The sequence below is a fragment of the Rana temporaria genome, chromosome 6, assembly GCF_905171775.1.
Source record: "Rana temporaria chromosome 6, aRanTem1.1, whole genome shotgun sequence".
In the NCBI taxonomy this organism is placed as follows: domain Eukaryota; kingdom Metazoa; phylum Chordata; class Amphibia; order Anura; family Ranidae; genus Rana; species Rana temporaria.
The window spans coordinates 194,717,680-194,744,082 of NC_053494.1; the positions used below are offsets into that span (position 1 = coordinate 194,717,680).

Here is a 26,403-nt window from a genome sequence, read left to right on the forward strand (position 1 = left end):
ATCTGCCCCTTCACAGGCTGATTGTGGACAGTGTGACGCGGTGGAACTCCACCCTCCACATGCTGAAGAGGTTGTGGGAGCAGCAAAGGGCGGTGAGGGAGTACCTGATGGAACTAGGCACTCAGAGGGCTTCACCACAACTCCCTTTCATCGCCTGTGCGCAGTGGGGGCAGATAAACCAGGTCTGCCAAGTGTTGTCCTCCTTCGAGCAGGCGACCAAGATGGTCAGCAGTGAGCAAATTGGCCTCAATAGCGTGCTGCCAATACTGTTCATGCTGGAGAGGACACTAGATCGCCTGCTCGAGGCTGGGGAGAGTGCCTTGGTGGAGCAGGAGGAGTCAGCAATGCTCCACCGAGACCAGGGCCAGGACCAGGAGGAGGAGGAGGAGGAGGAGGATGATGATGAAGAGGAGGAGGAGGTGGTTGCTGGTGTCGTCCCGGAGTCAGGGCCTGGTCAGGAGGGAGAGCCGGTGTTGGGGGCACCGATAGTCCGGGGGTTGGGCATGTCTGAGTTTGACCAGCAGCGCCTCAGGGAAGAAGAGTCGCACCTCATTAACCTGGCCAGCATTGAGGAGTCACAGCGGGCTGTGCTCTTCCCCATGGCTGCCCACATGCTCAGATGCCTCAGGAGGGACCCCCGGGTTAAGACCATCAAGACGAGGGATGATTTCTGGATGGCCACCCTTTTGGATCCCAGGTGCAAGGGGAAACTGGAGCAGTTCATCCCAGCCAGCCGGAGGCAGCACCGGATGGAGGAACTGCAGGCAGCCATTGTCAGACGGTTGGAGCAGGCAACTCCCCGGCCTCCAGTTGTCCCCCCTCATCTCACCCAGCAGGTGGCTGCACCCAGCTGCAGCCGAGCAGGGGACCTAATGGAAGAGATGAGGATGTTCTTCCAAACCGAGCGACCCAGTACCACCACCAGCAGCAGCAGCAGCAGTCACCACCAGCGGCTGGCCCACATGGTGGCAGACTACATGGCGTCCGTCGGTGCTTCTGACAGTATGAGCACCGACGACCCCATGGAGTACTGGGTTGCCAGATTGGACACCTGCCGCGAGCTCGCTCAGTATGCGCTGGAGTTATTGTCTTGCCCCCCCTCCAGCGTACTATCTGAGCGGACATTCAGCGCGGCAGGTGGGGTGGTCACGGACAAGAGGACCCGTCTGTCCACAGAGTCCGTGGACAGACTCACATTCATAAAGATGAATGAGTCCTGGATCGGCGGTGACTTTCTGGCACCCGTCGTCGGTTCAGGGCGCTGAAGGGTCCCTTGCCATGCATTCCCTGATGAAGCCCCGGACCTGATGTATTTACAGTGCTGAATATAACTATTTCAACATCAGAGAAAATCAATGTTAATATTTGGTACAGTAGGCTTTCTTTGCAATTACAGCGGTCAAAAATTTCTTGTAGTTTTACACCAGCTTTGCACACACTGGAGGAGGGATTTTGGCCCACTCCTCCACACAGATCTTCTCTACATCAGTCATGTTTCTGGGCTATCGCTGAGAAACACGGAGTTTGAGCTCCCTCCAAAGATTCTCTATTGGGTTTAGGTCTGGAGACTGGCTAGGCCACGCCAGAACCTTGATATGCTCCTTACAGAGCCAATCCTTGGTTATCCTGGCTGTGTGCTTTGGGTCATTCTCATGTTGGAAGACCCAGCCTCGACCCATCTTCAAAGCTCTAACTCAGGGAAGCAGGTTGTTGCCCAAAATCTTGCAATACATGGCCCCGGTCATCCTCTCCTTAATACAGTGCAGTCACCCTGTCCCATGTGCAGAAAAACACCACCAAAGCATGATGCTACCACCCCCATGCTTCACATTAGGGATGGCGTTCTTGGCATGGTACTCATCATTATTCTTCCTCCGAACACGGTTAGTGAAATTATGATCAAAAAATTATATTATAGTCTCATCTGACCACATGATTTTCTCCCATGACTCCTTTGGATCAGTCAAGACAATTATGTCAGCAGTTATTTCACACCCTATATACTCTTATTAAGACTGCTGTACATCATGGCAACTCCTGCCCATGTGATATGACTCTGTATCAACTACTACTGTTAATACTACTACTGCTGCTTCTGCTGCTGCTGCCCAGTCAAGACACCTATGTCAGCAGTTATTTGACACTCTATATACTCCTATTCCTACTGCTGTTCATCATGGCACCTCCTGCCCATGTGATATGACTCTGTATCAACTACTACTGTTAATACTACTGCTGCTTCTGCTGCTGCTGCCCAGTCAAGACACCTATGTCAGCAGTTATTTGACACTCTATATACTCCTATTCCTACTGCTGTTCATCATGGCACCTCCTGCCCATGTGATATGACTCTGTATCAACTACTACTGTTAATACTACTGCTGCTTCTGCTGCTGCTGCCCAGTCAAGACACCTATGTCAGCAGTTATTTGACACTCTATATACTCCTATTCCTACTGCTGTTCATCATGGCACCTCCTGCCCATGTGATATGACTCTGTATCAACTACTACTGTTAATACTACTGCTGCTTCTGCTGCTGCTGCCCAGTCAAGACACCTATGTCAGCAGTTATTTGACACTCTATATACTCCTATTCCTACTGCTGTTCATCATGGCACCTCCTGCCCAAGTGATATGACTCTGTATCAACTACTACTGCTAATACTACTACTGCTGCTGCTCAGTCAAGACACCTATGTCAGCAGTTATTTCACACCCTATATACTCTTATTACCACTGCTGTTCATCATGGCACCTCCTGCCCAAGTGATATGACTCTGTATCAACTACTACTGCTAATACTACTACTGCTGCTGCTCAGTCAAGACACCTATGTCAGCAGTTATTTCACACCCTATATACTCTTATTACCACTGCTGTTCATCATGGCACCTCCTGCCCATGTGATATGACTCTGTATCAACTACTACTGTTAATACTACTGCTGCTTCTGCTGCTGCTGCCCAGTCAAGACACCTATGTCAGCAGTTATTTGACACTCTATATACTCCTATTCCTACTGCTGTTCATCATGGCACCTCCTGCCCATGTGATATGACTCTGTATCAACTACTACTGTTAATACTACTGCTGCTTCTGCTGCTGCTGCCCAGTCAAGACACCTATGTCAGCAGTTATTTGACACTCTATATACTCCTATTCCTACTGCTGTTCATCATGGCACCTCCTGCCCATGTGATATGACTCTGTATCAACTACTACTGTTAATACTACTGCTGCTTCTGCTGCTGCTGCCCAGTCAAGACACCTATGTCAGCAGTTATTTGACACTCTATATACTCCTATTCCTACTGCTGTTCATGATGGCACCTCCTGCCCAAGTGATATGACTCTGTATCAACTACTACTGCTAATACTACTACTGCTGCTGCTCAGTCAAGACACCTATGTCAGCAGTTATTTCACACCCTATATACTCTTATTACCACTGCTGTTCATCATGGCACCTCCTGCCCAAGTGATATGACTCTGTATCAACTACTACTGCTAATACTACTACTGCTGCTGCTCAGTCAAGACACCTATGTCAGCAGTTATTTCACACCCTATATACTCTTATTACCACTGCTGTTCATCATGGCACCTCCTGCCCATGTGATATGACTCTGTATCAACTACTACTGTTAATACTACTGCTGCTTCTGCTGCTGCTGCCCAGTCAAGACACCTATGTCAGCAGTTATTTGACACTCTATATACTCCTATTCCTACTGCTGTTCATCATGGCACCTCCTGCCCATGTGATATGACTCTGTATCAACTACTACTGTTAATACTACTGCTGCTTCTGCTGCTGCTGCCCAGTCAATACACCTATGTCAGCAGTTATTTGACACTCTATATACTCCTATTCCTACTGCTGTTCATCATGGCACCTCCTGCCCATGTGATATGACTCTGTATCAACTACTACTGTTAATACTACTGCTGCTTCTGCTGCTGCTGCCCAGTCAAGACACCTATGTCAGCAGTTATTTGACACTCTATATACTCCTATTCCTACTGCTGTTCATCATGGCACCTCCTGCCCATGTGATATGACTCTGTATCAACTACTTCTGTTAATACTACTGCTGCTTCTGCTGCTGCTGCCCAGTCAATACACCTATGTCAGCAGTTATTTGACACTCTATATACTCCTATTCCTACTGCTGTTCATCATGGCACCTCCTGCCCATGTGATATGACTCTGTATCAACTACTACTGTTAATACTACTGCTGCTTCTGCTGCTGCTGCCCAGTCAAGACACCTATGTCAGCAGTTATTTGACACTCTATATACTCCTATTCCTACTGCTGTTCATCATGGCACCTCCTGCCCATGTGATATGACTCTGTATCAACTACTACTGTTAATACTACTGCTGCTTCTGCTGCTGCTGCCCAGTCAAGACACCTATGTCAGCAGTTATTTGACACTCTATATACTCCTATTCCTACTGCTGTTCATGATGGCACCTCCTGCCCAAGTGATATGACTCTGTATCAACTACTACTGCTAATACTACTACTGCTGCTGCTCAGTCAAGACACCTATGTCAGCAGTTATTTCACACCCTATATACTCTTATTACCACTGCTGTTCATCATGGCACCTCCTGCCCAAGTGATATGACTCTGTATCAACTACTACTGCTAATACTACTACTGCTGCTGCTCAGTCAAGACACCTATGTCAGCAGTTATTTCACACCCTATATACTCTTATTACCACTGCTGTTCATCATGGCACCTCCTGCCCATGTGATATGACTCTGTATCAACTACTACTGTTAATACTACTGCTGCTTCTGCTGCTGCTGCCCAGTCAAGACACCTATGTCAGCAGTTATTTGACACTCTATATACTCCTATTCCTACTGCTGTTCATCATGGCACCTCCTGCCCATGTGATATGACTCTGTATCAACTACTACTGTTAATACTACTGCTGCTTCTGCTGCTGCTGCCCAGTCAATACACCTATGTCAGCAGTTATTTGACACTCTATATACTCCTATTCCTACTGCTGTTCATCATGGCACCTCCTGCCCATGTGATATGACTCTGTATCAACTACTACTGTTAATACTACTGCTGCTTCTGCTGCTGCTGCCCAGTCAAGACACCTATGTCAGCAGTTATTTGACACTCTATATACTCCTATTCCTACTGCTGTTCATCATGGCACCTCCTGCCCATGTGATATGACTCTGTATCAACTACTTCTGTTAATACTACTGCTGCTTCTGCTGCTGCTGCCCAGTCAATACACCTATGTCAGCAGTTATTTGACACTCTATATACTCCTATTCCTACTGCTGTTCATCATGGCACCTCCTGCCCATGTGATATGACTCTGTATCAACTACTACTGTTAATACTACTGCTGCTTCTGCTGCTGCTGCCCAGTCAAGACACCTATGTCAGCAGTTATTTGACACTCTATATACTCCTATTCCTACTGCTGTTCATGATGGCACCTCCTGCCCAAGTGATATGACTCTGTATCAACTACTACTGCTAATACTACTACTGCTGCTGCTCAGTCAAGACACCTATGTCAGCAGTTATTTCACACCCTATATACTCTTATTACCACTGCTGTTCATCATGGCACCTCCTGCCCAAGTGATATGACTCTGTATCAACTACTACTGCTAATACTACTACTGCTGCTGCTCAGTCAAGACACCTATGTCAGCAGTTATTTCACACCCTATATACTCTTATTACCACTGCTGTTCATCATGGCACCTCCTGCCCAAGTGATATGACTCTGTATCAACTACTACTGCTAATACTACTACTGCTGCTGCTCAGTCAAGACACCTATGTCAGCAGTTATTTCACACCCTATATACTCTTATTACCACTGCTGTTCATCATGGCACCTCCTGCCCAAGTGATATGACTCTGTATCAACTACTACTGCTAATACTACTACTGCTGCTTCTGCTGCTGCTGCTGCCCAGTCAAGACACCTATGTCAGCAGTTATTTCACACCCTATATCTGACTCTGTATCAACTACTACTGCTAATACTACTACTGCTGCTTCTGCTGCTCAGTCAATACACCTATGTCACATTTTTAAGTTTATCAACATAAATTTCATATCGATGCGTTCACAAGGGCCGTGTATTTCAAACGGTGTAGTCGTTGTATCGATCGCATGTACGGTTGAGGATTTATTAAGCTTTGTTTGGAGGCTTAAATCATGTATTTGATCTGTGAATTAAAAGCGTTTGTAATGTTATTTCTTTCCATAAATAACTTTCCTGACCTCAGTGCAATATTCCTCCTCACTGACCTGGGGGGGAGGGGAAACCTCTTGAGGGGGGAGGGGCGACCAGGAAGTCAGCATACTCTATACTTTGCAGATAGAGAAAGAAGCTGTGTGTCCTAAAGATAGTGTAGTGGTTATGGTGAATGTCTTTGGCAAGGGGCTCAGCAATTAAGCTATTCAGCATTCCCACTCGCATTTTCCTCAGGAAATGCATTGTCTAGTTACATTATATTTTAATACTACTGCTGCTGCCTCCATGCTGAGTAAAGCTTCATGACCTCTCTGGCACAGCGGATCCACCAACAGCCTCCGCTACAAGCTACCAGACCGGATCTAAACAGCAAGTGTAACTATAACAATGAACCTTATGTTAAACCCTGTTTTGCGGCATTTATACTGCAACCATTGGGCTGTCTGCAAGAGCTCATCTGCATTCTCTCTCTCTTTCTTGCTCTCTCTCTCTCTCGGTATATATATATATATATATATATATATATATATATATATATATTGTTGCTTTTGTTATGTTCATTTTTCAACAGTTTATTTTGTGTTCGTCGTGTCTGTGTCCGTGTGCTTTAGTTTGTCCTAGGTTTGTGTTAAATAAATTAATAGTATAAAATGTTGTTGCTTATTATGAAGTTAGATGTGTTGATGTTGATTTGTTCGATGTGAAGTTAGATGTGTTGAAAAACCTAAAAATCTATCTCAAAAAGAAATGAAACATTTCCAAAAAATAATATTTTTTATTATAAAAAAAAAATCAAAGTGATTGGCTCATGCGCTTTTGCAATTTTTCCAATTCACGCATTTCTCTCATTTGTTGCTCCTCCAGTTGCTTGTTTTGATTGGCTAAATAGCACATTTTCCTCTGGTTAGCAATAATTAATTCTTGCCTTTTCGTTATTGCTGCTTGTCTCTGCATAATCTCTTTTACAGCTGTTATGATATAAGAAAAAACAATTTGATTACAAAGACCGTTAACAAATACATAAAATATTTTTTTTGCTTATTAATCAATCATTATCATGTCTATACATTTGTTGTGTGTCTAACACATACAGGGAGTGCAGAATTATTAGGCAAATGAGTAATTGGACCACATCATGCTCTTTATGCATGTTGTCTCACTCCAAGCTGTATAGGCTCGAAAGCCTACTACCAATTAGGCATATTAGGTAATGTACATCTCTGTAATGAGAAGGTGTGTGGTCTAATGACATCAACACCCTATATAAGGTGTGCATAATTATTAGTCAACTTCCTTTCCTTTGGCAAAATGGTCTAAAAGAAGGACTTGAGAGACTCTGAAAAGTCCAAAATAGAGAGATATCTAGCAGAGGGATGCAGCACTCTTAAAATTGCAAATCTTCTGAAGCGTGATCATCGAAAAATCAAGCGTTTCATTCAAAATAGTCAACAGGGTCAAAAGAAGTGTGTGGAAAAAAAAAGGCGCAAAATAACTGACCATGAACTGAGAAAAGTCAAGCGTGCAGCTGCCAAGATGCCACTTGCCACCAGATTGGCCATATTTCAGAGCTGCAACATCACTGGGGTGCCCAAAAGCACAAGGTGTGCAATACCCAGAGACATGGCCAAGGTAAGAAAGGCTGAAAGACGACGACCACTGAACAAGACACACAAGCTGCAACGTCAAGACTGTGCCAATAAATATCTCAAGAAAGATTTTTCTAAGGTTTTATGGACTGCTGAAATGAGAGTGAGTCTTGATGGGCCAGATGGAAGAGCCCGTGGCTGGATTGGTAAAGTGCAGGGAGCTCCAGTCCGACTCAGACGCCAGCAAGGTGGTGGTGGAGTACTGGTTTGGGGTGGTATCATCAAAGATGAGCTTGTGGGGCCTTTTCGGATTGAGGATGGAGTCAAGCTGAACTCCCAGTCCTACTGCCAGATTATGGAAGAGACCTTCTTCAAGCAGTGGTACAGGAAAAAGTCACCATCCTTCAAGAAAAACATGATTTTCATGCAGGACAATGCTCCATCACACGTGTCAAAGTACTCCACAGCGTGGCTGGCAAGAAAGGGTATTAAATAAAAAAAAGTAATGACATGGCCTCCTTGTTCACCTGATCTGAACCCCATTGAGAACCTGTGGTCCATCATCAAATGTGGGATTTACAAGGAGGGAAAACAGTACACCTCTCTGAACAGTGTCTGGGAGGCTGTGGTTGCTGCTGCACGCAATGTTGATGGTGAACAGATCAAAACACTGACAGAATCCATGGATGTCAGGCTTTCGAGTGTCCTTGCAAATAAAGGTGGCTATATTGGTCACTGATTTGTTTTTGTTTTGTTTTTAAATGTCAGAAATGTGTATTTGTGAATGTTGAGATGTTATATTGGTTTCACTGTTAAAAATAAATCATTGAAAAGGGTATCTATTTATTTTTTGGTTAAGTTGCCTAATAATTCTGCACAGTAATAGTAGTCACCTGCACACACAGATATCCCCCGAAAATAACTAACACTAAAAACAAACTAAAAACTACTTCCAAAAAAATTCAGCTTTGATATTAATGAGTTTTTGGGGTTCATTGAGAACATGGTTGTTGTTCAATAATAAAATGAATCCTCAAAAAATACAACTTGCCTAATAATTATGCACTACCTGTATACTTCTAGCATCAATACCATATTATGGTTCTACAATCTGACAGGTGCGCTTTATATGTTGTCCATTTTTATATCTACATTTTGTTGTTGAAATGTTATTAATCATTGTGCACATATTTACCTTCCTGAGCGAGGCTCACAGGAACGCTCTCTTCCTCCTGCTCTTCCGCTTGAGAAGTTGGGGTGGTGGGGGGGGGAATCTCCTCAGCTTGCTCCTCAACAGGAGCTGGGGTTGGGGAGTGGGAGGGCCCTGGCTGCTCCTCCTCATCCATGTCCTCCTCTGCCGCATCCTCCTCTGCCGCATCCTCCTCCTCCTCCTCATCGGCCTGGCGCCTTCTGCGCTTGGCGCGGACAACTGGCATTGGAGCTCCTATAATAACACAATGTTCATATATTATAAAAATGTTTTCTAATGACGTATGCAAATTCTGTGTACTGTGCTGTATTGTATATGAATACAAATTGATTTATATAGACAGTTAACCAATGGGACAATGTTATATTAAAGGGTCTTGTGGGCACTACAGGGGACTGAGCGTGAGCTGGGATGCAACCATGTTAAAATGAGCTGTTTTTGTCTCCTTTGTTTTGTTCAGACCATCTCATGTTAAAAAAAGGGCCTGATGGAGCACACGGGATTACTATAACAACCCCACTCCTAACACAGGAATTTAGTGGTAATCTATATATATAAAACTCAACGTGTGTGTGTGCATAAATGTATGTATGTATGTATGTATGTATGTATGTATGTTCCAGCATCACGTACAAACGGCTAAAGATATTTATATGAAACTTGGCACACAGGTTACTTATATGTCAGCCACAAACATAGGATAGGTGGTTTAAACCTTACCCACCCCCACTTGCCATGGTCGGGGTTTTTCTTTAAAGTCCCATGCAAAGCAATGGGAAAATTATGTTCCCACATAACTTCTGTGTTCCTGTCTGCTGCCCCATGTCTTTTTTCAACAGTACTATGAATACCTTGGCCGGTGGTGATATATGTTAGCACAACATGGCATCTTGGTTAACAACATCTGACCTTACATGAATTACATATGACCTTACATAACTGTCACCAAAGGAGCTGCGGTGGCTCCACGCGATTGCCACTGCACTGACAACTGATTCACCTCTGCAGCTAGGGGTTCGGATCCCGCTCTCGGCTACCTGTGAATTGAGTTTGGTGGTCTCAGCCCCGCCACTGGTGGGTGTGCTATGCGAGGTTGGGTTGGGAGGACCCCCTCACACCCGCCATTGCCAACCGGGGCATGGAGAAAGGTGGCAGATTGCCTCTGGGGGAGGCCTCCCAACTCCTGCAGGCCGGCTCCTCTCTCTTTCGAGTTCACGCACAAAATACACTTTTTTTAAAAAAAACATAACTGTCAACAATAACTTACCTGGATGATATTTAGCCCGAAGACGTCTGACATTACCCATTTGGCGCCTCTTGAGGTCAGACCACTTCTTAACAATGGCCTTGTGGTCATGTTGGCCGCCAAAGTCAGCGATTAGGGCGCTGACCACAGCCCTTTTCTGTGGCTGCCGCCGCAGGTCATCATATCCTGTTTCCAGGAACTTCTGCAAGATGAAGAACAAAGTATATTGTAATACTTCTGTTGACAGCCTTATGGATATATGACGTAAATGTATGCTATTCAACAATTGGAAGCATTCTCGCCTTATTAATCAATGACAGGGGTAACATGAAAGATTTTATATCCTGCCATTTCGGTCGCCACCTTTTTTGCATAAATATAGCAGCCATTATCATTTGCATAATTATGAATATATTATTAACAACACAGGATACACGTATAGGGGAGATATGCGTTGCTAACTCTTTTCCCTGTCAGGAGCCTAACGCCCCGGGGGGTCAGAGACGGGACCTTTTTCGGAGGACCACTGACGTATGTACCAGTCGCAGTTTTTTGTGATGTCACTCTTTAGGTGTGTGCACATTTTTCACTGCATCCGGGTGGAGTTTTTGGGTTGTGTTTTGCACGCCACAGGCTTTTCAACAGGAAAAATACAGCTGGAGGCAGAATGGTTGCAAAACACTACGTGTTTGTTACTTAACTCTGGGTTTCAAGACCAGTCCACCTCCAGCTGTTGCAAAACTACTACTCCCATCAGCCACGGTCTGTCAGTGCATGCTAAGAATTTTACTTTTGCTGCATTTAGGGTGCCACAGTTTAGAGACCCATGCATAAAGGCCTGAAAAATGGGGGCCTGCAGAACTTACAATACTAGAAGTGCCAGCATTCCCAGGCATGCTGGAAGTTGTAGTTCTGCAACATCTAAAGGGCAATATGTATTCGAACGTCCTTGGGCCTTGAGGACACTGAAGTCAGGACGTTCGCATACGTCCTATGTCCAAAAAATTTTTAAATTCATTATGCTAAATAACAAGGAAAAGTGCCTAAATACACATTTGCCAACCAGGGTGTCTGCAGCTGTCCAGGCATGCTGGGACTTGTAGTTTTGTAAAAGCAGGAGACACATTTTTTGTGAAATACTAATATATGATCATATATACTAACTTTTAAACTAGACTAAAATGCTGGGCTGGGCTGGGACTTGTAGTTTTGTAAAAGCAGGAGACACATTTTTGGTTAAATACTAATATCTGATCATATATACTAACTTTTAAACTAGACTTAAATGCAGTTGAAGATGATGAAATAACAGTGGTCAAAATACTTACACAAATCAGCAACTTTTCCTCAGACTTAGTGAAATTGCTTCCAACCATGTTGCTGTGTGATTGCGCTGCGATCATAAGTTGGAAACTGGCAAGGCTCCAGGAAATGGTCGCGTGTTGTTCGCGTGTTGATTGCGCTGCTTGGACCGAGATGGGTCCATATGGCTTCGGCTGTATGGACCACAGTAACTCTTTTCCCTGTCAGGAGCCTAGGAGCCTAACGCCCCGGGGGGTCAGAGACGGGACCTTTTCGGAGGACCACTGACGTATGCAACCGTCGCAGTTTTTTGTGATGTCACTCTTTAGGTGTGTGCAAATTTTTCCTTGCACCGGGTGGAGTTTTTGGGTTGTGTTTTGCACGCCACAGGCTTTTCAACAGAAAATAACCAGCTGGAGGCAGAATGGTTGCAAAACACTACGGGTTTGTTACCTAACTCTGGGTTTCAAGACCAGTCCACCTCCAGCTGTTGCAAAACTACTACTCCCATCAGCCACGGTCTGTCAGTGCATGCTAAGAATTTTACTTTTGCTGCATCTAGGGTGCCACAGTTTAGAGACCCGTGCATAAAGGCCTGAAAAATGTGGGCCTGCAGAACTTACAATACTAGAAGTGCCAGCATTCCCAGGCATGCTGGAAGTTGTAGTTCTGCAACATCTAAAGGGCAATATGTATTCGAACGTCCTTGGGCCTTGAGGACACTGAAGTCAGGACGTTCGCATACGTCCTATGTCCAAAAAAATTTTAAATTCATTATGCTAAATAACAAGGAAAAGTGCCTAAATACACATTTGCCAACCAGGGTGTCTGCAGCTGTCCAGGCATGCTGGGACTTGTAGTTTTGTAAAAGCAGGAGACACATTTTTGGTTAAATACTAATATCTGATCATATATACTAACTTTTAAACTAGACTTAAATGCAGTTGAAGATGATGAAATAACAGTGGTCAAAATACTTACACAAATCAGCAACTTTTCCTCAGACTTTGAGAAATTGCTTCCCACCATGTTGCTGTAATATTGGGAAACTGGCAAGGCTCCAGGAAATGGTCGCGTGTTGTTCGCGCAATTGCGCATGCGCGATCGAAAAATCGCAATCGCAATATGTATTTTGGTTAAAATATCATACATATTCGATTTCAGAGTGCTGCTACAGCAGTTTTCGAAATATCTGCAATAAATTTCGCATTCGCATGTTGCGATATTTCGATAAAATATCAGGAATATTCTGAGCCAATCAGAGCGCTCCTCCAGCATATCTCGAAATTGCGCAATAAATATCGCATTCGCATGTTGCGATATTTCGATAAAATATCAGGAATATTCTGAGCCAATCAGAGCGCTCCTCCAGCATATCTCGAAATTGCGCAATAAATATCGCAATCGCATGTTGCGATATTTCGATAAAATATCACGAATATTCTGAGCCAATCAGAGCGCTCCTCCAGCATATCTCGAAATTGCGCAATAAATATCGCATTCGCATGTTGCGATATTTCGATAAAATATCACGAATATTCTGAGCCAATCAGAGCGCTCCTCCAGCATATCTCGAAATTGCGCAATAAATATCGCATTCGCATGTTGCGATATTTCGATAAAATATCACGAATATTCTGAGCCAATCAGAGCGCTCCTCCAGCATATCTCGAAATTGCGCAATAAATATCGCATTCGCATGTTGCGATATTTCGATAAAATATCACGAATATTCTAAGCCAATCAGAGCGCTCCTACCGCAGTTATTAAAAAATCGCAATTATTTTCGCATTCGCAATAGCGAAAAATCGCATTCAATTAATTTCGATAAAATATCACGAATATTCGAATTTAGCGAATATATCTCGAATATTCGAATATATATTCGAGATATATCGCGAAATCGAATATGGCATATTCTGCTCAACACTAGTCTTTGGTAGACCTAGAAAAGAACCATCCAGATAGCAGAGGGAAAGGGTCTTTGCATGGATGATACAATACTGTCAGAAATCATTAATCAGACCGAGACAGAAGTGCAGTAAAAATCACACTAGTTTAGTAATACAAATAAAAGGTAAAACAGAGCAAACTTATTCAAAACATAGCCAGAGTTCGGTAACCGTAACGGATAGTCAGACAAGCCAGGACGTCAGGGAGCCAGGGATCAGCGTCCTTCAGGACAAGCCAGGAAATCAGGAAACCAGCGAATCAGCATTGTGGAACAGCAAGGAAGATCAGGAGCCAGAAGGGACATCAGCCAAGCAAGTCTTTTACAGGTACACAGGAGAGAGTCTCTGATATGTTGACCAGGCAAAGGCAGAGAGGATCTGGACTAAACAGCTTAAGTAGCCAGCAGGACTGACGAGCAGGATATCATCACCAGGTGAGTCTGGAAATATTAGAGCTGACAATTAACCAACAGCTGAGCTGCTCTGAGAAGGAAGAGCTGAGCCCAGCCCTGACAGATACCCTGTGACCATGGCAGCAAAGTTGCAATAGTATTCTAATGTTGGAAGGGCATAGTCAGCTTGAAGGGTAGAGAAGGGTTTAAGTAAGTTATGGGAGTAAAGATCTGGTTCTAACGTGATTCCTTTGTCTGTCCATGCATGAAGAGAGATATTGGGTATGAGCCGGTGAAATTTCGAGAGGGGGTAATTGCGGATATTGATACAAAATTTAAGTGGACTGACCATTTAACTGAGTTTAATTGAAGAATGTTCATGTCTTCATGACTGTACTGTAACATTAATGCCTGTATGAAATGTCATATTTGATGTGCAATCAATAACTGTCAGCTGCGTATTATTGCTTTTTGCCCTGTCCGCGGCTGTTGAGGGACGTGCACGCAGCATCAATCGCTCTTGGGACCCATGCTTTATTCCCTGGTGCCTATTGATATGTTTAATCTTCTCATGCTGTTCAGCTGATTGCATTGTTCGGTTTTAGTTCTTTCCAGGTACCCCTGATAACCCCATCTCCAGACTGCGATTACATTCTGACATCGAATATGTAACTTGGAAGCAGCGCAGGGTGGTTTAGAAAACTCAGCTGAATTTGCTGTTGTAAGCCTCTGAGTTCATTTCTCCCGTGGGTGAAAGTCAATTTATTCAGCTTTTTTTTTCCCTGCTCGTAAGCTTCATCGAGCCACCCAAACAATAAGCCCACACATGTAGGTTTTGGCACCAGGGAAAGCCACACAGAGGGTCTGTGCAGATTCAGCAATGTTTATTGTTTGCAATGCATAATCTGAGTCAGGTTTACGGCTGCCGATCCTGACCTGGAAATCCAGCTTGCATTTCAACTGTAAAAAGATTCAAAAATATGAGACATCGTGTCTTTTTTAATTTCAAGTCATAAACTCTAACATTGTTTATAATGAAACAATCACACATGCACAATAATTTGCATAATGCAAGATAAACATTTATATTTTTTTGGACGGTTCCAAACCAGGAAAAAGCAAAGACTTGTTCTGCACAAGGCCAATATGAGAATAACAGATATTGGAAGTAAGGCGCTGATTTAATACTAGGTGAACCATTCTGCTTAATAACCACTTGGGATCCGCACTATGAACGAAAGATGTCCACAGCGCGGCTCTCAAGTGCCGAGTGGACTTCTTTAGACGTCCTATTGTTGTCATTCCCTGTGTGCGCCGCTGGGGGCGCACAGCGGGGAAACAACGTGCCCGGCGCATCGCTCGGGAGCCGATGCGTGTGCCTGGCGGCCGTAATGTCCGCCAGACACCCGCGATCGGCGGTGGCAGCAGGACGTGGAGCTCTGTGTGTAAACACAGAGCTCCACGTCCTGTCAGGGAGAGAGGAGACCGATCTGTGTCCCTTTACATAGGGACACAGCATCGGTCACCTCCCCCAGTCACTCCCCTCCACACACAGTTAGAACACCCAGGGAATATATTTAACCCCTTCCTCACCCCCTGGTGTTAACCCCTTCACTGCCAGTCACATTTATACAGTATTTAGTGCATTTTTATAGCACTGACGCTGTATAAATGTGAATGGTCCCAAAATTGTGTCAAAAGTGTCCGATACGTCCGCCGCAATATCGCAGACCTGACAAAAAAATCGCAAATCACCGCCATTACTAGTAAAAAAAAAAAACATAAATCTATCCCCTATTTTGTAGGCGCTATAACTTTTGCGTAAACCAATCAATATACGCTTATTGCAATTTTCTTTTTAACAAAAATATGTAGAAGAATACGTATCGGCCTAAACCGAGGGATTTTTTATTTTTTTTTTATATATGGGATATTATTATAACAAAAAGTTAAAAATATTGTGTTTTTTTTTCAAAATGTTCTGTTTTTTTATGTTTATAGCGCAAAAAATAAAAATCACAGAGGTGATCAAATACCACCAAAAGAAAGCTCTCTTTGTGGGAAAAAAATGATAAAAATATAATTTGGGTACAGTGTTGTATGACCGCGCAATTGTCATTCAAAATGCGTCAGCGCTGAAAGCTGAAAATTGGTCTGGGCACGAAGGGGGTTTAAGTGCCCAGTAATGAAGTGGTTAAATCTGAAACAGGTTTTCTTTACTACTTGGCTCCCATCATGCAGCACAGAATGCCCACTGCTAACCTGACCTTATGCTTAAAGGTATTTATAGAAGATTCAGGGCACTATGGACCTGGAACCCTACTGCACTGACATCATTGCCCATATAGGATACAAACAAATACAACATTTCATATCAAATTGAAGTAATTCTAAAGGAAAGATTTGTTTAAAAAAAAAAGCATGTTTTACTTACCTGCTCTGTGCAATGGTTTTGTACAGAGCAGCTTCAATCCTTTTCTTTTTGGGTCCCCTGGTGGTGGTCCTGGCTCTTCCGCCGAGTGCCCCCAATAGCAAGCTGCTTGCTATGGGGGCACTTGAGAAGGCTCACTCCCAAGCTGTGATTTGTGTGTCCATCCACACACACACACAGAGCATGACTCGGCCCCACCCCCTTGCTCTCTCTTCATTGACTCACTGGCTTTGTTTGACAGCAGTGAGTGCCCCTCAATAGTAAGATACTTGCTATGGGGGTACTTGAGCAGGCTTGCTTGCGAGCCGCATTCTGTGTGTCTATTCACACACAGGACACGGCTCTGCCCCATTCCCTTGCTCTCTCCTCATTGGCTCACTAGCTGTGAATGACAGTGCCCACAATAACAAGCTTCTTGCTATGGGGGCACTCGAGCAGGCTTGCTCACGAGCCACATTCTGGGTCTATTCACACACAGAGCACGGCTTGGCCCCATCCCCTTGCTCTCTCCTCACTGGCTCACTAGCTGTGAATGACAGTGCCCCAGATAACAAGCTTCTTGCTATGGGGGCACTCGAGCAGGCTTGCTCACAAGCCACTTTCTGTGTGTCTATTCACACACAGAGCACGGCTCAGCCTCACCCGCTTGCTCTCTCTTCATTGGCTCACTGGCTGTGATTGACAGCAGCAGAATCAACAGCTCCTACTGCTGTGTGAGAGAATTAAGACAAAGAGATCTTGGAGAGCCACTGCTCTGATGTACATTGCTGAATCGAGACGGGGTTTGGTTAAGTATTAGGGGGGAAATATAAATTTTATATGGGTACAGTGTTGCATGCCCGCTCAATTGTCATTTAAAGTGTGACAGCGCTGAAAGCTGAAAATTGGTCTGGGCAGGAAGGGGGTATATGTGCCCAGTAAGCAAGTGGTTAAAGGGTTAGTTCACCTTTACCCAAAAATAAGGGGCATCTGTAGATATTAACAAACTGTGCAGCTTAGACTAAAGGTGAATAATTCCCATCTCAGGTTGTGAGCGTGAACAATAATAGCTGGGCTTCTTTTTTCTTCAAGAGGCACATAAATGGTGTACACATAATACAAGGGAATTATTTAACTTTAGTCAATGTTGCACAGTTTGTTTTTATCTAATAATTAATTTCCTATTACACTGGAACTAAAATCTGCAGAACACTTATCTCTATTCCAGCAATGTGACCATTGAATCCTTAGCCACTGACTTCCTGGGTGCTTAAATTTCGCCCTCCCAACAAGCTGGCAGGGATGACACGACTCTTGTGCATGCACATAGGAGGGGTGGCGGCTGGTGCTAAAAAAAATTGGGGGTGCAAAAAAAAACCCCATCGTGCACAGTTACTGTGCCCATCAAATGCAGCCACTGTACCCATAAATTGCAAACCACTGCGCCATCAAACGCAGCTACTGTGCCCATAAATTGCTGCCAGTGTGCCCATCAATTGCCACCACTGTGCCTATTAATTGCCACCACTGTGCCTATCAATTGCTGCCAGTGTGCCCCATCAGTTGCTGCCAGTGTGCTCCATCAATTGCTGCCAGTGTGCCCCATCAATTGCCGCTAATGTGCCCCATCAATTGCTGCCAGTGTGCCCCATCAATTGCTGCCAGTGTGCCCCATCAATAGCTGCCAGTGTGCCCCATCAATTACTGCCGGTGTGCCCCATCAATTGCCGCTAATGTGCCCCATCAATTGCTGCCAGTGTGCCCCATCAATTGCCGCCAGTGTGTCCCATCAATTGCCGCCAGTGTGTCCCATCAATTGTCGCTACTGTGCCCCATCAAATGCTACCAGTGTGCCCCCCCCGCCCAGCACTTACCTGTCTTGGTGCTGTCCTCTACGCTCCGAGTCCTCTATGTCTTCTCCCGTCCTCTGCTATTATTGGACGCCTGATAGGCATCCAATCGCAGCGCATGTGGTTTCAGCCAATCAGGTGACCCATGCACCTGACTGGCTGAGAGGTGGGAGGCGGCTCCATGTTAGGGAAGCCTAACACAACACTGTGTTCAATTTGGAAGCCTATTAGAGCCTGTGGGGCCGGACACCTGAATAGGGGGTGGCAGCAGTCACAATAGATAGATTCATGTAATGCATGAATCTATCTATGGTGATAGACAGGTGCAGGAGAGAGGGGGTGGCGCTCCTGCGCCCTTAATGGACGCACCGCCACTGCCTGGGAGTCATTTATCCCAGAACACTGGCACAATGCTAAGAATGCATGCTGAGCATGCGCAGCTCAGCGTATATTCAATAGAATATTGTGAACAGGCAGGTAAGTTTTTTTATTGCAGAAGTTTGACTTTTGCCTTTCTCCATCCACCTGATACATGTCTCACACGCTTTCCATTGTAGTTACTTTGTAGCAGTGAATAGATTCCGTTTGCAATGGGCTCCTCTTAGGACACGATAAAAGAGATTTGTGGATACAGTTTCTATATGTTGCCAACGCAAGGACACTTTAAATCTTGAAAATAATTTTCTATTTGGTAGTTTTACGAGGGTTTAGTTGAACATTTGTGATCCTTTCACTCGACATCACTCCATCCGTCACCTCACAAAACCCCATTTTGAGGAACACTTCCCTCTCAATTCCCATCGCAAATTCTACGAGCTCGGTATTTTATACTTGGGCTGCGGGTTATGATTACTTTATTAAATAACGACCTTGAAATGCATTTTAAAGTATATTTTCTTTCAATGGCTTTATTATATTTTTACTGAAATATGGGGAGTGAAAACCAGAAAAAATATCTATTCACTCAAACATATAATTTCTTTAAAGAATGGCCTTTTTTTTTTTTAGTCCACGGGCCTTTTTGCTGGTGTTCAAAGCTTTGACTCGTGTTGCCCTCTCTTGTTTGCAAGAAAATTAGAAAAATCAAACTCAAGGTCGTTTTGTCTTGACCTGATCCATACAACTTTTCACAACAATTCTCTGCAACTTGTTAGGTGTAAAGTAGAAATGATATAACATTTTTTTCCTTTTTCCCTTCATGCTGAGAGCATTGTTTTAACCCCTCCGTCACAAGGGAAATGTATGCCTTTGTGATTGCTGAATATGATTGTTTTTGGTACTTCACAAACCTGAAGAAATACATTAAAGTGGCACTCCATCCAAAAGGGGATATCCACTTGTCTGCCTCCCCCCCACCGCTGCCACATTTGGCACCTTTTGGTTGGGGGGAGGGAGCGGGAACCTGGTTTTGATAGGTACCCACTCTCACTTCAGGCTCAGTTTGCCACAACGAAGTGGGCCGGAAGTCCGGACCCTCCTCCTTCCCCCCCCTTACCTCGCAGCTGGCCCATTGAGAGAGCGCAGCGCGATTCACGCATGTGCGTAGGAAAGCCGCTGTAAAGCCGGTTACCCTTAGCCAAGATGGCGACGTCAGCACCCAGGTGCTCATTCAAGAATCGACTTAGGTGAGGACATGGTTGGATGCCTGGACAGGTAAGTAGCCTAATAGTAAAAGTCAGTACAGGTTTTGTAGCTGCTGCCTGTTCTTTTTTCTTCTTTTTTGGAGGGGGGTGACAAATAGAACTATAGACAAATAAAAAAATGTATGTTGCATTTTGGTTAGCCCAAGGTAGGGTTATAACTAGGGTTGTCCCGATACCACTTTTTTAGGACCGAGTACAAGTACCGATACTTTTTTTCATGTACTCGCCGATACCGAATACCGATACTTTTTTTAAAATGCAGCCACGTGTCCCCAAATGCAGCCTTGTGTCCCCAAATGCAGCATTGTCTCTAAATTCAGCCATGTCCCTTAATTCGGCCATGTCCCTAAATTCAGCCATGTCCCTTAATTCAGCCATGTCCCTAAATTCAGCCATGTCCCTTAATTCAGCCATGTCCCTAAATTCAGCCCTGAGTGCTTTCACACTGTAGCCTTGCACTCGCGGGACGTTAAAAAAAGTCCTGCAAGCAGAATCTTTGAGGTATCACTGAAATCAATGGGCAGCACAGCCGAAGTGCCTGCAAAGCGCCTCCGCAGCAGTGCTTTGCAGACACTTTGGCGGCACTGCCTATTGGTTAAAAAAGTCCCAGTAGCGGGCAAATAATTCTGCTAAAACGGTGGCACTTATTTGCATTCCTGTGATCCAAATTCTGTCGGATGATGTCATGGAGTCAGTCCAGACTGATTCACCCAGAAGTCTAACTGCCAGCTGCCTCAACCTCTCAGCACACCTCTGAGAGCCTGAGCTACCTGCCTCTGCCCCCTCCACACCCCAGCACTCCAGTTTGAGATGGAGTGGAAAAGCAGAGAGTGAAAATTGACAGTTACCGCTGCTCTTTGCTCGGTGAAGACTGAGAACTGATTGATCAGCAGTCATGTGAGTGCTCACTTCTCGGTCTTAAAGTGGAGGTCCGCCAATTTTTTTTTTTAAGTCAGCAGCTACAAATACAGCATTTTTTAAATAAGGACACTTACCTGTCCAGGGCGCCCGCAATGTCGGCACCCGAAGCCGATCGATCCCTCCCCTGCAGGTTGCTGCGCCGCCATCTTCGGTAAGGAAATCAGGAAGTGAAGCCGTGTGGCTTCACTTCCTGGTTCCCTACTGCGCATGCGTTACTCGCGATGCGCAATGCCACTGGTCCCTGCTGTCTTCTGGGACCTGTGTGTTTCCCAGAAGACAGTAGGGGGGTCAAGAAAGGACGTAGATACCCGCGTGTGACTCGGGTATCTATATCTGGAAGTGGGAGCAAAATATCTGTATTACGCAGGTATCTGCCCCCCCCTCCCCCTTGAAAGGTGTCAAATGTGACACCGGAGGGGGGGAGGGTTCCAAAAAGTAAAATTTTTGGGTGGAACTCCGCTTTAAGCCTGGTACACATTTACAGTTTTTTTTTATTTTTTAGTTAGTACAGCGATCTCCTCCTGCTGAGCTGTTGTGTTCTGACAGTCTGCTTCTGTCCAAACGACTGACATACACACAGGCTGAATATTGGCCGTTTTTTTATTGAACAGGCTGATGTCTCCCGACATTCGGCCCGTGTGTACGGGGTTTTAGCGCATTAGACTAATGCTGCTGCCATGTAAGTGACTATGTATGTTTGTTTTCTTCTATTTCCCACACTTTAATGATGAGAAGCACTCAAAATGTGTTTAATATCAAACAGCAGATGATTACAAGATAAATAATATAATATAAAATCATAATGTACAAAACAAAATAATTGTAATTCAATTCTTTGTGTTATAGTGCATCTATGTTTGTGTATTTAAGCCCAGCAGTGCCACACAATCTTAATACAAATTTGTTGTACCGGTAATTTGAATCTCTTTGTTAAGTCTTGCTAAACAGTAGGAGAGGGAGATGTCCCACCTTTCTACATAATGGAACTATAAGCATGGTCTATTTTAATGCCTATTATTTGAATCAAATAATATTACATACCGTATTTATTCGAGTATAACGCGCACACGTGTATAACGCGCACCCCTAATTTTCGATTAAAAATCGGTATAAAATCATTGTAATTGCCAAAAATCATTTATTGACAATGTATTGACCCCTGTATATCCAGCCATGTCCCCTGTATGTCCAGCCATGTCCCCTGTATAACCAGCCATGTCCCCGTATGTCCAGCCATGTCCCCTGTATGTCCAGCCATGTCCCCTGTATAACCAGCCATGTCCCCGTATGTCCAGCCATGTCCCCTGTATGTCCAGCCATGTCCCCTGTATAACCAGCCATGTCCCCGTATGTCCAGCCATGTCCCCTGTATATGCAGCCACCTACTGTTAATCACCGCGGCGCGGGAACATTACAGACAGCGTTCGTTTGAACAGCTGTTTTCCCTGCCACGCATAGACACTCCCCCTTGCTCGCGATTGGGCAGATCAGTCCAAGGGGGAGTGTCTACGCACGGCAGGGAAAACAGCTATTCAAACTAAAGCTGTCTGTAATGTTCCCCCGCGCCGCGGTGATTAACGTTGTAGCGGCGTTGGTGGCTTCGGTGGCGGCGGCGGTAGCGGCAGCGGCGGCGGTGGCGGGGGGGGGGGGCAAGGTGATACAAAAGTCACTCGTGTATAACGCGCACCCAAACTTTTGTTTTTTTGGGTATAAAATTTTGCGCGTTATACTCGAATAAATACGGTATATGAATACAGTTTTGCATAAGATATTGTTCTTTCTTATATTCATGCCCTAATAAAGAAATATTACATTAAAAAGATAGCATTACTAAAGTATATTCTTCATGAACTAAATGCATTGGTCCCTATTGGCAACAACAACCTTTGTTACCATTACCTCCACCACCTTGTGTTTTGGAATTTCTCAAAGCGAATCTTCACTGCATTTGAGTACCACAAACCAAAAACGCTATTTATTTAATATTAATATTCAAACCAAACTCCCCCATCCATCCATGTTTCTATGCTTTATTTTGGTGAGAAACTTCTCTGAAAGACACCCTCTAGCTTTTTTGGCCATGGCCATCTTGAGTAAGGGCAAATGATAAATGTAGCATTTACTTCTTACCCTTAGCTCAATTATACATGCAGGAGAGTGTGCTTAACTTAGCAAACCCCTCCTCATCTCCTCTCCTTCTAAAGACTCCTGAGATGTATGGCATAATTTTCCTAGGCATGATAAGGCTTCATGTACACGGGACATTGTTAAAACTCTCCTAAACAATTTAACTTGACAGCTACAAACCAGTGTGTAAAAAACAGACAGTGAGCCGTGTTTACATGCTGCGTTTAGCCGCGTTTAGCAGTGTTTAGCCGCGTTTAGCAGCCTTTGCGTCTAGAAGCATTTGAAAAAAAAAAAACGTCTGTAAACAAAATGCTGCTAAACACGAGTTTAGCTGAGTTTTTCCGTGTTTAGCCGCGTTTAGCTGCGTTTGGCACTTCAACTGCCTCTAACACAGCTTCTGAACGCATTTTTTTGGGGTTCAAGAAAAAGCCTCTAAACACAACTGCCTAAAAATGACTATAAACGAACCAGTGTACATGTACTGATAAGATAACGTAGAGGAGCGTTCAGGAGCAGTTGAAAGAAATGCCCAACTGCTCCTAAACATCTGTTTACCAGCAGCAGTGTATATGAGGCCTTACCAGGAAGTACCTGAAGAAATATATTAAAAGAAAAAGTTTAAAACAAGTAAATATAATATACTTTCCTATATATTTACAAATGCTAGCAGCATTAGGATTAAAAATTATCAATATTGATTATGAGAGTGAAGTTCCACATCCTGCCAAGGCTGTAACCATGTATGATGAGACCCCATACCAAAACCTTTGAGGACCCCCCAACACCTTAATTCTCCTTCACAAGACATTTCCTGTAGTGATACAGAATACTAATCACTTCCTCCGTAATAATATTAAGGGTTTCTAAACTATATCTACATTCATTTAACCCAAATTATTTTGACTGTTGATATTTCTACCTACCTAAATCACTATGTAGCTAAACTTCTAATTGATGGAACTTTTTTATTGCAGATCCACCCTCAAAATTAGTTTTTTTTTTACCATTATCATTAAAAGTAAAAGAAAATCCCAAATTTTAGGTTGTTCCCAGAAAAGTAATAGAAGGTAAATCTTCCCATGGGGACACTAGTTCTGGTGACCTGGGGGTCCCTAAGGAATTGCCTAAATTTGCAGGGATTTCCTTTCACTTCCCATTTGACTATGGGACAGGAAGTGAAGGCAAATCTCCCCAATGGGACACAGATGGCAACAAAAAAAAAAAATCGGACTCACTCTACTTTCGTCGACCATGTCCTAGGTAAGTTGATCTAGAAGTTCTTCAACGTTCTACTTGAACTTCAACTGTTTTTGAGGTTTACACTTTTTTCTGTTGTTATCTTCCCACCTTTAGTAGATAATTAAACCTACAGGCCGAGCGGTCTGGCTGCCCATTGCACAGCTTGATCCCATACGGGGTGCAGAGGGTGGCAGGATGGTTTGAAGACAAAAAAGCAGTGAAGACTACATAATATGCTCTGTTGATATTGGTTGGTTGATTGTTCACATATCTCACAAAGTCTGTATTAATGTGGATTGTCCCATGTCTGTATCTATGCATTTGTTTAATAAAAACTGACGAGGGGGAAAAAAACTGACAGGGGTTATAACCCTTCTTTGCTCTATCCAAAACAAACAACAAATATTGCCTATAGATCTACTTTGGTAGAACAGAAAATATAAAAGGACGATGCTCATTCATCAAAAGATTAACATTAAATGCATCACAAATACATTCTTATGTGCATAGTTGGACAGTGAAATTCCTAAGAGAGAAAGTCCACACACCAAAAAATTTAATGTGTGATAGGTGATCTTAATTGTCCGTTCGGGTGGGAAAAAACAAACTCACCAAATGGCTAGATTATAAAATTTGTGTTGGAATCAAATCCTTAGAAGGATAGGCAACATCAAGGAGGGATGATCCTTAGCTTATTAGCATCAACTAGTAGGTCTTTAGATTTGTAAGAAGGCAGAAGCTCAAAGAAAACAAATTTCATCACATAGGCTAATGTAACCTGTGCTACTTTAATTTATCAATTGTGGCAAAATAAGAATAGAACTACGCACAGCCAGTGATTATAAACTGATTTTCCTGTTGCCTTTTTTGCCTTTACACCTACTGTATGTGCCTTACTACATGACTTTTTCAATTAAAGTGTTTCTTATCTTATTACTTTCAGAACAACAATTGTGTGATCCAGGCGAGTTTGTATGTCACGATAATGTCACATGTGTATCACAGAGCTGGCTATGTGACGGAGAACAGGACTGCCCGGACAATTCAGACGAGTCACCAGAACGTTGTAAGTGACCATGTTTTTTTTTTACTGCATAGAAGAGCTTGTGGATATTGTGTTTTTTTTCTTCTGGTATGGACAAGCGCAGTAACAGTGATGGCGTATCTTGGAATGTTGCGTAGAAAATGATTGCCATGGTGTTTAATGTTTTGTGCTGTCGCCCCGCTGTCTAGTTCCGAACAATAATGGATAATGTTATAACCAGTGTAGCCCTCCTGTAGGAAGTGTTTATTAGGTTCTTTGTTGGGGATCAAGGATTTACATTTACAAAAGGGATCTATAAGCCTTTGCTTGCCCTGCAGATACAGTGACTTTGTTCTTTAAGCTAGACGTTTTTGTATTATTCCTTAACTTCTACCGAAAATATGAATCTATCCAGAGGAGAGCATGCAGTACTTAACAAATACAGATAACATGAGTAGATTTGATATTTTAGGGAACTGATTTTTCTCTGTTTGGGATGATGTATTTTTTAATTGGAAGAACTACTCAAGAAAAAAAATACGACACCTTGTAAATCCATTGATGTACAAATACATGGACAAGTTGACCTAGGTCAGTGATGGCGAACCTTGGCACCCCAGATGTTTTGGAACTACATTTCCCATGATGCTCAACTACATTTCAGAGTGCATGAGCATCATGGGAAATGTAGATCCAAAACATCTGGAGTGCCAAGGTTCGCCATCACTGACCTAGGTTGTCGATATGAGCCCATGCAAACAGTACTGTTATACTTTATGTCTACCCCCTGATGTTTTGTGGCATTTTGAAATCCAGTTATTTTTGCATTGTAACGATAGATGAAAGAATGATACCACACTGGCCTAATGCATTATCCCACAAATGTTATTAAAATTGAATAAAATAAACTGGTACTGCTCACAAACATAGGTAGTATAAGCGCTCATCGGGCCACTCGACTTGGTTAAACTCTCCGATACCTCGAGCATGGCTTGCACGTTTCAAAAGTATGTCCTTCTTCATCAGAGCTCTGACCTTTTGGCTCTGATGAAGAAGGATATACCTTCGAAAAATGCTAGCCAGCAGGGACTCTGGTGAGGCTCCCCTATGCTCCAGTTATCAGAGAGTTTGGGAGAGTGTAACCACATTAAGGGGCCAAAAAGGGATTATACTACCTATGTTTGTGAGTAGAACCAATTTATTTTATTCAATCTTAATAAAATGTGTGAGATAATGTA

General features: G+C 43.6%; 1 protein-coding gene across 1 annotated transcript in view; it reads left to right on the top strand.

Moving 5' to 3' along the window:
- The window catches only part of LRP1B (LDL receptor related protein 1B), a 1,757,966-nt gene that overhangs the window by 339,781 nt on the left and 1,391,782 nt on the right, over nucleotides 1-26,403 (top strand). The window contains exon 2 of the mRNA XM_040358043.1: nucleotides 25,085-25,207. Within this exon, the coding sequence (XP_040213977.1) occupies nucleotides 25,085-25,207 (123 nt within the window). The remainder of the gene's footprint in view (nucleotides 1-25,084; nucleotides 25,208-26,403) is intronic.